Consider the following 14,631-nt stretch of genomic DNA (forward strand, 5'->3'; position numbering starts at 1 on the left):
CTTAGCCACCTTTGCACTCCAGTCCTGGTAGACCCTCACCGTCGAATTCTCCCACTTACTGCTCCTTTCCCTCTTGGCCCACTCCAGCACTCTCTCACGATCGCTGAGTCGCTGGAACCGCACCAGCAACGCCCTCGGGGGCTCATTTGCTCTTGGCTTCCTAGCCATGACCCTGTAGGCCTCTTCCAGCTCCAGGGGCGAAGGGACGGCCCCTGCCCCCATCAGGGAGCTCAGCATTTCTGCTACGTATCCCGGGAGGTCTGACCCCTCCAGGCCTTCTGCCAGGCCCAAGATCCTCAGGTTCTTCCGCCTCATTCGGGTATCCAGCTCCTCAAAACGGCTCTGCCATTTCAGGTGGAGTGCCTCGTGCACCTCTACCTTTCCCACGAGGACCGTGGCCTCCTCCTCCCTCACAGTCATCTCCTGCTGCAGCTCCCGAATCGACGCCTCTTGGGTCGCCTGGGCTCCCATCAGCCTGGTGGTCGTCGCATTCATTGACTCCAAGAGCTCCATTTTCAGCTCCGTAAAGAAGCGCAGGAGAGCGGCCTGCTGCTCCTCCGCCCATTTCCTCCATTCCTCGGGTGCGCCACCGGCCGCCATTTTGGTCTTCTTCCCCCGCTTTTTTTGGGGAGCTGCTGTTGCTTTTTTTACCACCCCACTCCGGGTACCGACCATAAAGTTGGTCTGGTTCTCCTCAGGGAGCCTTCCCCCACCGGGATTTGTCCTTACAGCGCCGTTGGGGCCCTCCAATCGGCACGAAAACACCTTTGTAGCAGGAGCCGCCAAACGTGCGACTTAGCTGGTCATAGCCGCAACCGGAAGTCCCCCCTCTCAATCGCCTTTGACCAGTCGCTCTGCATCTTCTTCCTTTGCTGCCGAAACCTCTCTTTAATGAAGCCCATCAATTGCTCCATCTGCAGCTTTCCCACCAATGACGATCTTTTCCCCTCTGCCATTTCCGTAATTGGAACTGCGCCACAAGTCTCCTCCAACTCTTTCGCCAGGTCCTTCAATGTTTTCAGCCAGGTCTGATAGCCTGTAACCATGCCCATCCAGGGGAGACCTTCTTCCCATATACTCTCTGCTCTACTTTTCTACCGAATCTACCTAAAACACAGGTAAAAAGAGCAAACACCTTCAAGCAGGAGCCGTCACCAGAAGTCTGAGGTGTGTTTTCTTTGTTATGTATAAAATGTTAAAAACGTAATAAAAATATTGTAAAAAGAAGTTGGATCAAACCAAGCCTCGCGTACGAGGATGTGGAGTTCACCCTACGAAGGCCCTCAACCCATACCTCGTCATCCAGTATGAGCCATAGCTCCTCCTCCCACCTAGCCTTAAACCACTCCACTGACTACGAATCCTCCGACATAATCCGTTCTTAAAGTTGGAATTACTCCCTTCCTCCGGTCCTGTGAATGAAAGAACACACTCCATTACAGAGGTAGGCAGCGTTACTGGTAATGTCAGGAAATCCATTTCGCAAAGTTGTGAACTTGAAGATATCGAAATAAATCTGAACTAGAGAGCCCAAACTTTTCGGTCAATTTCTCTAAACTGGCAAACTGCACCTCCAGGAACAAATTGCCCATTCTCTCCAGGTCCTTCCCTTCTCAACCCCCAAACATGGCATCCAATCTTGCAGGCTCAAACAGATGATTCGAAAGTGACTCCAATTTAAAAAGTTGAAATTGTCTGTATATCTTCAAAGTGAAAACAACCACTGGGTTTGATGAATACTCTGTCGGTGAGACCGGAAGCGAGGCCGTCACTAGTGCCCCCAGACCAGACCCCCTGTATGACCCCTATTCTGTTTACACCCAATTAGCCCCCAGATCACTACACCAAGCCAACACCTCTGCATTAGCTGCCCAGTAATAAAATATCAGGTTTGGTAACGCCAGCCCACCCGACTGTCTTTTCCTTTGAAGGACTGCCCTACGAATCCTCAAGGTGTTGCCCGCCCATAAAAAGGATGCAATCAACTTCCCCAAAAGAATTTCGGAAGGAAATCGGCACTGGAACAGAAACAAAATCGTGGCAAAATGCCCATCTTGATTGACTGAACAATGCCGGCCAAGGACAGGGGATAGTTACCCCACCAGTCTTGACTCTACCCACTAAACTGGTATAATTCAATTTATGAAGTCAAGCCCAATCCCGACCACTTGGACCCCCAGATATATAAAGCTGGAACCAGTCGTGCAAAATGGTAGCACCCCTAGATTGGCTCCCCTCCCCGGGGGGTTCACCGAAAAATGCTCACTCTTTTCCAAGCTTAGCTCCTAACCTGAAAAGGAGCCAAAGCACCTCAATAGCTCCATTATATCACCCATGGTAGGGACCGGGTCTGTCACGAAAGTAAAAGGTCATCAGCATACAGGGACATCCTATGCTCCACCCCTCCCATCATTATCCGTGTCCATTTAACCCGAAGCCCTCAAACCGATGGCCAAGGACTCTATCGCCAATGCAACCAAGAGGGTAGGGACATGGGAGTACCCCTGTCTCGTTCCCCTATTTAATTGAAAGTACCCGAAGCTTGTGGTATTGGTGCGGCCACTAACCAAGGGGGTTTTATACAACAGGCGTATTCATGACACAAACTTGGGCCTCAACTCGAACCTCTCCATAACCGCAAAAAGATTCCCCCATTCTGCTGTATCAAAATCCCTTTCAGCGTCTAATGAGACGATGACCTCTGGATCAGGCCCCTCAGATGGGGAAAGCACCACTTTTAGCAATCTCCGCACATTGGACGACAATCCCGGCCTTTGACAAAAACCGTCTGATCTTCCTCAATCACTTGAGGAAGTCATGGTTCCAACCTCTGCTAACACATCAGCCAGTATCTTGACGACCATATTAGGTAATAAAATAGGGAGGTACGACCCACATTCCATGGGGTACTTCTTTAGTCAGCGATATTGATACCTGCAGCAGGGAAAACTGTGTCATAGAGTCCTCATGCATCCCCACTAACAACGACACCAGCTGTCTTAACCTTTACCCCCGACTACTTTGCTCCCCCCAAGCTCCCCCAACAACATGTACACTCCAAGACAGAACAATAACCCCCAGTTAACCAAACATGTGTCCAAAAAACCGAAACATCCCCAAACAATCCCATCCCTTCAACACCCATTAAAGTCCCATTCATACACTTTCAATTAAGTCCAAGTCCTTAGTCCTTGATAAAAGCCTCCGCCTCCTCCACAATCTCAAAAAATGATCTTTTGAGTTCTGCTTAGTTCTCAACCTCGCCACTCCAAAACACACTTTACTTTTAAATAGCATTGACTTCGCCTTATTAAAGGCCGCATGCCTCTTTGCGATCTCTGCCCCGACATCTTGATAAATTTGGATGCTGCTTCCTTCCCACCTCGCATCTCTTTGGCCCATTTTGGTACCTGCTCCTCCTTCTGGTAGCTGTGGAAATGAACTATGGTCACCCGCGGTGGCTCATTCGCTCGAGGCCTCTGCTGGAGTATTCAGTGGGCCCTATCCAGCTCAGGAGGGGACATCTAGTCGTTCCATCCCCGTCTCCCCCCAACAACTTGGCAAACTTCTGAGCAAAGTACTTGGTTGGCCTTGGGCCCTCCACCCCCTCCGTCAACCTAATGATTCTGAGGTTCGGCCTTCTCTACCTGTTCCCCAAGTCCTCGACCTTCGCCCTCAAGGCCTTATAACTCTCATCCACCACCAGCATCTAGGCTTCCAACGAGGCTATTTGGTTGCTATACGGTGACAAGGTCACCTCCACCCCTTTCAGTACGTCTTTCACGGCCTCTGAGGTCCTTCCCAACTTTTCTCTTATCGGGCCCAGCATGTCCTCAGTGGACTTTTTGAGGGTCTTCACCACCTCCCTTCCTTGTCCTTCAAAGTGTTTACCGAAATGTTCTCAAATTCAAATGCTTTTACCTCAGTCAGCGTTTCACTCTGATAGCGGTCCCACCCATCGAGGTCGCCTCCGACGTTTTTCCTCCCAGTGAGCTTCGCACTCTCTCTGAGTCCGTCGAAGGACTACCACTCCTACCCTTCTTTCCAACTGTCTTTTTCAAGGCTTTTTGACATCCTTTCATCAAAAACAATTAAAATAGGTTGGGTTTGTTAACCAATTTCCCCTGGGAACCGGGCAAAGAGGACCAAAAAACAAGGACTCTGGCGGTATTTACCTTATGTGCAACCTTCTACATGCTGCCACCAAAAGTCATTTCCCGCTACTTGTTAGCAAATATATAAGTATTACGTTTTGCTGAAATTACGAAATACATTTTCTTGCAGATCTAAAAGGCGTCTTTACAGTTCTGTTGAGCATCAAGTTTGGAAACCGATGAAGTCTGAAGCAGTCAAAGGTTTTCCAAGAAACAGAAAAAGGTCAACTGTGAAAAGTAGGTTTCTGAGAATGAAATGATTGATTAGCATAGATTGGTCTATAGTCATAGTTAACTGTATTACCAATTGCAGCCTTGCATTCTGAACAACAGACAAGATCTAGAGATATTAAAATAATCTACTGCACTGGTACTATTAGTTGTAGCCAGCTAACCTTCCTTTATCTGTGGTTCTAAATGGATTTATAGCTACATATTCCCCCAACTGGATATACATTTTTGATTATGAATTGTTGACTGAGCTGAAAATTGGTATATTCCCTCCTTTGTATGCTCTATGAAAAAAAAATTAAGTATCAGCAAAATCTTCCCAACTTGTAATAGTCCTATTAAAATAGAAAAGTAGCCTACAGTTTTATTCATGTTTTTTCAACTCTTCCGTGAGAAATTCTTTGCTGCTCTTTTGTGGACTGGCTGTATTACATGATTGAAATCAGGAGTTCATCGAGAGATTTTTTTGGTCTGGGTCCATGGTCTGATATGATGAGGTCTTCCTGAGAATGTTTTGGATGTGGCCCTGAATATAACGTCAGTAAGGCAAGAAAAACAAAGGTGCTTGTCGTCTTAACACACCTTTATGACATTGAGATGCTGTAAATATGATAAAGAACAAGATAATCTGTTTTGGGGGTGTTGATTGAGGAATAAATGTTTGAAGACTCCCCTGCTTTGTTTGAAAAGTGCCAGGAAGATCTTTTACATCCACATCAGAGGGCAGCTGAGGGCCTTGGTTTTAACATCTCATGGGGCACAGTACTCCCTTGGTACTGTTAGCCTAGATTATTTCTCTGAAATGGCACTTGAACCCCACAGCCTTTTGCTTAGAGGTAATCTCCATCACTCAGCAAGGCTGATATCATCTTGCATTGGAAAGATTGTGTTTCAGCTGCTACAATCAAATGGCGCTGGCAAGGGCCTGCAAGTATAGAATTATACAGCACAGAATGCTGTAATTGACCCATTGTGTTTATACCGAAAGAGCCAGCCAATTCGTCACACGCCGTTGCATTTTCCTCCTAACATGTCAGATTTTCCAGCTTCAAATAATTATATAGGGGCTGGTTTAGCTCACTGAGCTAAATCGCTGGCTTTTAAAAGCAGGCCAGCAGCACGGTTCGATTCCCGTACCAGCCTCCCCGGACAGGCGCCGGAATGTGGCGACTAGGGTCTTTTCACAGTAACTTCATTGAAGCCTACTCGTGACAATAAGCGATATTCATTCATTCATATACTGAAAGTAGTGTTTCCATATATTTTCAGTGACCCCCCCTCTAGTACAAGGCGTCAGACTGCTTGTCCAGCATCCAGTACCAGATGAACATAAATTTATTGCAACTAAATATTAGGAATACAGAAACTGTTCTCTTCCCTTGCCACAACTGCAAAACTTTCAGTTTGCAATCTTGGTGTCACATTTGCCCCTGCAATCAGCTTGTGACATCATAGCTGAGCTATCATTTACCGTCTTTTTCTCCCCCTTCGCAACATTGTCCAACTCCACCCCTGCTCCCGGCTCATTTGCTGTTGAAATCATAGAATAAAATCCTCAGCTGTGCCTTTTTTTTTACCCTCGGGATGTGACTATTCCAATGCACTCCTGGCTGGCCTCCCACATTCTATCTTCTGAAAGCTTGAGGTCATCCAAAATTCCATTACCCTCTGACCTAATCCACAAACAGTCCCATTTGCCCAGCACCCCATTCTTGCTGACCTATGTTGGCTCCCAGTTAATCAATGACTTGAATATAAAATTCTTATCCTTGTTTTCAAATCCTTCCATGGCCTTGCCCTCCCATACAGCCCCATAGCTTTTGAGATATGTGTTTTTTCTAATTTGGGTCTCTTGTGCATCAAGATTTTAATCACTTCACAATTGGTGAATGTGTTTTCAGCCTTCTAGGCCCTAAACTCTTAAAGTATATTCCTAAACCTCTCTAGCTCTCTTTCCTTAGTCGAGATGTGGGTGACATGGTAGCACATTGGCTAGCACTATTGCTTCAGAGCTCCAGGGTCCCAGATTCAATTCCTGGCTTGGGGTCACTGCGGAGTCTGCACGTTGTCCCCGTGTCTGCGTGGCTTTCCTCCGGGTGCTCTGGTTTCCCCCCACAAGTCCTGGAAGGCATGCTGTTGGGTAATTTGGACATTCTGAGTTCTCCCACCGTGTACCAGTTCAGGTGCCGGAATGTGGCGACTAGGGGCTTTAACAGTAACTTCATTGCAATGTTAATGTAAGCCTGATTGTGACAATAAAGATTATTATTATATAAAACTATCATCTGTCCTAATATCTCCTTTTGTGACTCAGTACAGATTTTGCATTGTAACATTCCTGTGAAGCTGCTTGGAATGTTTACATTACATTAAAGGCACAACATAAATAGGAGTTGTCGTCGGATTCTGAATCCTGCCTGAATGACCTGCCTGCTAATCTATGGGCATTAAGTAATTGAGATTTTTTTCAAGTAAAGTTACACGATTAAGTATAACATATGTTATTTTAGTGAGTTGACCTTTCATCCCATTTCTCATTTGTTTATGGCTTTAAAATAATAAATAGTGAACTTCTTTTTAAACCCCATGCCTAACTTTATAAGTTGAATTCACTGACCAAAGCTCTAATCAGAGTATTTTAGGAGCTATGCAACTGGGTGTAAGACACAGCTTTGTATTTGTAATTCCTATGCTGGAAGTTTCTGACTTCACGCCACTGAAAACACGAGAGACCAGAAGCTATAACTTCCAGAGAAATGAAGGAGAAAATTGGAGCACATTCATCTGTACTCCACTTCTCCACCTCCATTCTTGAGGTGTTCAATAGTCGAAATCAAATAAAAGTCACACGGGTCTGGATGCAGGTCACCTTCCCAACTTGTCAGTTTGGAAATGATGTAGGATGCTGAAACACTAAAGTAGGGGGAGAAATTAAGTGTTTTAACAAGATCTCGTTTGAAGTACAAGTTCAAATTGTTGGTATAATGTGTGTAGCTAGCCAAGCCACGAGTGTTGAGGGCATTGTATTTAAAAGCACAGTTTATTTAGAAACTTGGATTCTAATGTTAAAATTAGCAATGCTTCGATCTACTGGGATAATGTGAGGGAAGATAAAGGCTTTTGCAGCTGTACCAATATTGCCTGCTCTTTTTTTACAGAGAAGAAAATCACTAGTAATGGACACCTGGTGGAAAGCAAAAAGCAAAATATATCAGTTAATTCAGAAGTGCAGAGGAAGAAAAGAGTAAGTACTTGATAAAGGAAAAATCAGGCGCTGAAAATTACATTGTTGAAATCATTTTAAAAACTTAAGCTTCTTTCTAAGCTATTTTATAAAGACAGGGTAGAAGAGAGCTGATTATTTGATCATTTATTCAATATACACATTTTCGCTCATTTACCAATCCGGTGGGGTGGAATTATAAATTTCCAGGTTATTTCATATTTCCAGCAGTCATAAAATTCCTACAGTGCAGAAGGAGACCATTCGGCCCATCGATTCTGCACCGACCCTCTTACAGAGCAGCCCACCCAAGCCCAAACCCCACCCTATCCCCGTAACCACACCTAGGGGCAATTTAGCATTGTCAATCTACCTAACCTGCACATGTTTGGACTGTGGGAGGAAACCGGAGCACCCATAGGAAACCCACGCAGGCACGGTGCTCCACACAGTCACCCGAGGTCGGAATCAAACTTGGGTCTCTGGCACTGTGAGGCAGCAGTGCGAACCACTGTGCCACCATGCTGCCAAGTACTTTGCATTTATTACCTGAGAGGGTGATGGAGGTGGGTTTCATAGAGGTATTCAAAAGGGAATTGGATTGCTAGAAAGAATGTGCACGGTTATGGGGATATGGCAGGGAAATGGGATTAGGTAGAATGATATTTCAGAGAGCCACTGCAAACTCCATGGGTCAAATGGCGGCCTCCTGCACTGTAAGGATTCTCTGATTCTGTGTACTCATGAAATTTAAAAAACATTGTTGGCAAGTTCTTGCATTGCAGAATGAAACCTGGCTCCAAATTCTGAACAATACTAAAAGATTTGTGTGGCCCCATGGAGAATACTTAAGGGAAATAAATAAATTGATGTGGTAGTTGTTACTGACTCTTGAATTGGAGTCTCTCAGCTATCTACAAATTATCTATTCTTTAATGGGGTATGAGCATTGCTGTCAGATCAGCATTTGTTGCCCATCCCTAAATATCTTGTAACGGTGGTAATGAGTTAAAATGGGTTCATATTGGAAAAAGAATTGTGTAGTGCTGTTGTAGGCCTTTGCTTCCCATATATATAATCCAACAAAGTCATGTTGTTGGTATGGACTTTATCCTGGATATTACATGCACTAACTGTATTAAATACTGAAATGTTGAAGTCACTTTGGTGATTTAGTACAAATGCATTGGTCCACAGTCTTGAAGGTGGGAAACAAAAGGAAAACTAATGTTTCTACCCATTTGAAGTCTAATAATTCCAACTATTCGAAATGGCATAGAAGCATTTGCATTTATTAGAGATCATAAGTGTCATTCTCACAAAAGAATTCCGTCCTTTTTGGCTGAGTCCATCTCAACATGCTGTCCAAATCCATGTCCCTATATTAGACCCCCACTGTCACTAGTGTTTCAACATTTAGAAAGTATCCTGGTCAATCTTTTTTCGGTCCAACGTCAATGACCTCACATTTGCCGACATTAAAATGCTTCCCTTCTAACTTATACAATTGATAAATACCCACAAGTCATCTTCCATCGTATTTTAATAAATATTTATTTTAAAGCCCTGGTCAAGGAACGAAGATGCGCAACTGAAGTTGGGAGCAAGAAGATTTGGATCTGGATGTTGGAGCAAGATTCTGGAGCACTATGAATTCAACAATCGTACCAGTGTGATGCTGAAGGACAGATGGAGAACCATGAAAAAGCTTGGCATGGTCAACTCTGATGATTAATGCTGAGAAATATAGCAGTAAAAAAACTACACAGAGTGATTGGCCACCATCATAAATGAAGAGATAGACTGGTGATATTTTTCACATTTTTATGGTAACATGTAGATCAATCTACTTAACTGCCAGATCCATCACTTTGAAACATCTATGCTTATTCAATAAGCTTTGAGCTGGACTTCTTACTACCTTTCTCAAATGTACCATTATTGTGATTTCTGTTTATGTCTTGCATTATGTAATGAAATGTATGCTTTGTGAAATAGGACAACTGCATAATGTTTCTGTTGTATGTGCCAAGCCAAGGAGAGGTGGGGAGCATACACTGCCACATTTTGATAGTCCCCAAATCTATCCTTTGTCGGCTACCATTCCACGTTACACCTTTGTCCAATCAGTATCTTAATGGTATGCTATTTAAAAGTAATGCGGAGACCAGTCGAGACATAACAATTTTGTTTTTCAATCTTTCCCAGAGTTTGAGGTTCAAACTTGGTGAATGGGAAGCAATTTATTTAAGACTTGTATATGAAAGCCTGTTTAGACCAAAGCCTGCTCTTGGGTACTAAACATGAGAGTCTATCGATTTGCTTTGTGAGAAGTGCTGAATATTCTATTTGGTGTTTGTCATTTAGCATAAAATCTGCAATGAAAAGTTCACACCATGCTATAATTGAGTGCCATGTTAAAAATTGTTTTACGGAATATCTCCATACAGTGATATTTTAGTAATATTGGTACAAAAGAACATATTGGCAGTGATGACCAGATTCTGTGTGAGATGGGGATATGAAAATAATTTGGTAGTCTTATGTCCTATTAACATGTTGTACTTAAAGCCAGGAGTTCAAGCACTTGTCTCAGTGGCGGTTATTGGAACAGACCTTTGCGATGGATTTTACAAGTTCCTAGTTTGGTAGTGATGAGACAACAAAAACTGGCAGGACCAGTTTTACTCCATAAATGTGTGATGTCCCCATTTAGTTTAATGTGAATCAAAAGTAATTTGTGGAAATGTCTGCAATCTCAGTCCAAATCTTTCCCAAGTTGAAAGGGAAGAGAAACCTGCCAGCAGAAATTTTTTTTGAATTGGCTGAACGATAACATGTTGGGAGTTCAGGGTTTTCTAGGATTCTCAATTTTTATAGGATTCTCAAAAATGATTCTCAACATTATGCATATTCCACATTGTGATGTAATTTAACTGCAGAGTATAAAATCTGTTGTGTACTTGATGTGCAGTAAGAAGATGGTGTATTCCTGATTTTATTTATATAATTGCAGTAGGAGGGAACTGAAGAGCAGCACTTGAGTCTCTGTTACATGCCCTTTGTCGAATGACAAGCTTGGTTTAAATTTGGGGGGGGGTGTTTTAATAAAATGTTAAAATATTGTCCAGTTCCAATATCTGTATATTTTGTAAATAAATGTTCTTTGAGATCAGATTACAGTATTCATCTCATTATTAACATTTTTTCCCCTATCTGACTCTCAATTCTATTGCTAATATTATGCATGGAACATTTATTTTTTCCATTGCATATTTAACTTTGCAAACATTAAGATGCCTTCAGTATTTTATAAGTGCCAGAATACCCAAAGTGATGTGGCAATATTTGTTATATGTCATCTTTGTTATTCAAAGCAACATTTAGCCATAACATGTTCTCTACTATCATTGACATATTTCCCATGTAGATTAGAAGCATTGTAAGTTTAAAAAAAATATATGTAAATTTCAAGAATTATTCTGTTAATTAAAGGACTTATCGCTTGAGCAAGAATGCTGAGCCAGTTCTTCACAGTCTAACTGAGTATTTATTACTGGTATTTTGTCTTAATTTTTTTTTTTACAAATTTAGAGTACCCAATGTTTTTTTTTAATTAAGGGGCAATTTAGCGTGGCCAATCCACCTGACCACATCTTTGGGTTGGAAACCCACGCAGACACAGGGAGAATGTACAAACTCCACACGGACAGTGACCCAGGGCCGGAATTCGAACCCGGGTCCTCAGCGCTGTAGTCCCAGTGCCAACCACTGCACCACGTGCCGCCGGTATTTTGTCTTGTTGCATCCTTCCAATGTAATTCATCCCAAGATTCGGTGAACATTTAGTTTCTTTGGCCATACATGAACTGCAAAGTTTTCAATGCCTGCAAAAGTGGATAATCTGATTTTCTTAGGATCACAATTTTTGCAAGAGGAAGAAACAAAAACCAAAAGCAATTTACCTGAGTTTGGCTTCTCGATTAGTGAATACTATATATGATCAAATAATAATAATAACCTTTTATTGTCACAAGTATGAAGTTAATGTGAAAAGCTCCTAGTCGCCGCATTCCGGCGCCTGTTCGGGTAAGCTGGTATGGAAATTGAACCCACGCTGCTGGCCTGGTTCTGCATCACAGATCAGCTGTCTAGCCCACTGAGCTTAAAACGTGACAGGAAGGTGATGGTGTGAACAAGAGATCTCAAAATCCTTTTCCAAATGTATAGTTACAATTTGCTGTTTCTGCATAGTTCTAAATATCCATTTTCAGCAGCATTCTTCTTTGTAAAATAATTGAATTTCAATGAATAATTGCATAGCCAGTAAGTTACCGTTATAATTCCTGGTTGCAGATTTGAACTGGCAATGAAGACAAAAGACCTGAATTCCAGAAATGAGATGGGAGCGAGAATGCCCTTGATATCAAGGCAGAATTTAACTTTCTGTGGCATTAAATAACTTAGCAAAATTGAAGCCAATGAATACCAGGGAAACTCTCCACTAGTTGGAGCCTTAAGGGTTACAAAGGAAGATGGTTGTGTCTGTGGAGGCCAATCATCTCAGTCCCTGGACATCACTGCAGGAGTTCTCGGTAGAGTCCAAGGCCCAACCACCTTTACCTAATTCATCAATGGCCTTCCCTCCATCATAAGGTCAGAGGTGGGGTTGTTGATGATTGCGCAACGTTCGGTACCAGTAAATTACACATGGAGAGCCAGTGTGCACACGATAGGCCAAATGGCCTCCTGCGCTGTAACAATTCTGTGATTTGAGATTCCTCGGATATTGAAGCAGTCTGAGCTCTCGTGTTGTGGAGCTGGGGATAATAACAGAAAAGAAGGCCGTCAAGGAGTAATTTGAAAACGAGAAGAATTTTTTAGTTGAGATGTTGCTTGAACAGGAGCTGCTGAAGGCAAGCATGGATGATAGGAAAAGGGGACTTTTAGCAAGTTAAAATGTGGGCAACAGCGTTTTGGTGCCCCCAGATTTGCAGAGGATAGAATGTGGAAGGGCACGTTTTCTTTTATTAAAAAATTTTTTTTTTAAATGTTGCAATCATTTGAGGCAGGGTTTCGTTCTAGGATCTTCCTGTTCATTAGTAAAATCAACTGGGATCATAATGGTCAACCATATCAAAAGCTGCAGGCAGGTTGAGAATAACAGTTCTAGTGTACCTTTGTCACAGTTACGTTGGATGTCATTTATGACTTTGGTGAGAATTGTTTCCACACAGCGGCAGGAGTGGAAACCTGGATGAAGGGATTCAAACATTGGAAAGATGGGAATGGATTTGGGAGACGACAACATGTTCAAAGAATTTGAAGAGGAAAGGGGAGGTTGGAGTAAACATTAGTTTGCAGGAATGATAGGGTTAAGAGTTTTTTTAATGTTTTTATTCCCCATTTTCACATTTTCCTTCAAAATTGACACCCCACCCATAGACAGTAAACGGTAACAAATACAAAATCAATCCCCTTAACAATAACAACGATCCCATTCTCCCACCACCCCAAGCAACGGCCCACCTGTCAATATATGCATCCAATAAAACAAACCCACGGTGGAAACAAAAAACAAAGAAAAAGGGAGTCCGGGACCACCCATGGTCACCATTAACCTATGGAGTGCACTCCCACCCCCCCCCCCCCCCCCCCAATGCCACCCAACCTCTGAAAGAGTAACGTGCATAATACCCAAGAGTTGTAAAAACACCCCCCCCCCCTTCAAACCCCTCCCCTCCACTGCCTCTTGTAAAACTCCTCCCCCCCAACCTCGGGTCCTTTCTCCCCCCCCCCCCCCCCGCAAGACCCCTCGGACCCTGTTCTGCCAGGCTCCGATGGCCGCAGCCCCTCACCCCACCTCACGCCCGTTCACTGGCCGGCTTAAACTGGCCAGCGTGGTGGAGGCCCCTGCCCGGCCCTAGGAAAGCCCAGAAATCCCCTTTTAGCACAAACCCCGCACATCCACCTACACCCTAAAGAGCCCTCATTTCAAGTGAAAGTCCCATCACTTCCCTTGTCCAAATATATACAACATTGGCTCCTTTAGCCCATACACCCACACGCAGTGAAACCAAAAAGAAGAAAATACAGTCATGAGGTTACATTGGCATATGGCCATTTCTCAGTTCTGCCACAGTCCTGCCTTCGCAAACTCCTGCGCTGCTTCCGCCATTCCAAAATAAAAGTCCTTCGCTGGATATACAATGCTGCACTGCACCTTGCTAATGTACAGTGCCCTCTTCACCCGGTTGAAGGCAGCCCGCCTCCTCGCCAGCTCCACCGTAACGCCCTGGTATACACGTATACCAGCTCCAGCCCACTGCACCACCCGCTTCTGCTTGGCCCAGCACAGGACCACCTTCTTCACATTGTACTTACGGAAGCATAGAGTCACTACCCCTGGCGGCCCACTCGCATTTGGTACAGGCCTCCACGACCGATGAGCTCGATCCAGTTCATATCGGGAGGGACCCTCCCCCTCCCCCAATAGTTTCGCCAGCATCGCGGCAAAATACTCAGTTGGCCTCGGTCCTTCAACTCCTTCGGGCAGCCCCACAATCCTCAAATTCTGTCGCCTGGATCTGTTTTCCAGGTCTACCATTTTTCCTCGCAGATCCTTGTTAATCTCCATCTCCTTCCCCATCGAGGTAAGTTGATCACTGTGCTGCGATAATGTCTCCTCCACTTCCTTCAGCACCTCCCCTTGCTTCCGCACCTCCGCCACTGCGCTCGCCACCGCCATCATCGAAATCGCCCTCTCCACCAGCTCACTCGAAACCTCCCTCGTCTCCTTCCTCATTGTCTCCATGTATTGTGTAAACTGCCTTTCGAATTCCGCAGCCATCACCGTAGTTATTTCTTCAGCCGTAAGCAATGCGGCCTCACCTGGTGCTCCAGCCTCCATTTTCCTTGGTGACCTTTCCACCCCCCCCCCCCCCCCCCCCCCCGACGGACCTTCAGCTGTATTTTTTACGGCCGTTGTTTTGCTCACCCTCGACATTTTCCTTTACTATGCCT

The 14,631-nt window shown here is 44.1% G+C and overlaps 1 protein-coding gene across 2 annotated transcripts in view; it reads left to right on the forward strand.

The window, feature by feature from the left end:
- terf1 (telomeric repeat binding factor (NIMA-interacting) 1) overlaps positions 1–10,785 on the forward strand; it is a 90,466-nt gene extending 79,681 nt beyond the window's left edge. For both annotated transcript variants that reach the window (XM_038809602.1, XM_038809600.1), the window contains 3 exons: positions 4,285–4,391; positions 7,544–7,629; positions 9,173–10,785. In XM_038809602.1, coding sequence (XP_038665530.1) covers positions 4,285–4,391; positions 7,544–7,629; positions 9,173–9,343 — 364 coding nt within the window. In that variant the 3' untranslated portion in view covers positions 9,344–10,785. The remainder of the gene's footprint in view (positions 1–4,284; positions 4,392–7,543; positions 7,630–9,172) is intronic.
- The last annotated feature ends 3,846 nt before the right edge of the window (positions 10,786–14,631 follow it).

This window comes from Scyliorhinus canicula, chromosome 10 (genome assembly GCF_902713615.1).
Source record: "Scyliorhinus canicula chromosome 10, sScyCan1.1, whole genome shotgun sequence".
In the NCBI taxonomy this organism is placed as follows: domain Eukaryota; kingdom Metazoa; phylum Chordata; class Chondrichthyes; order Carcharhiniformes; family Scyliorhinidae; genus Scyliorhinus; species Scyliorhinus canicula.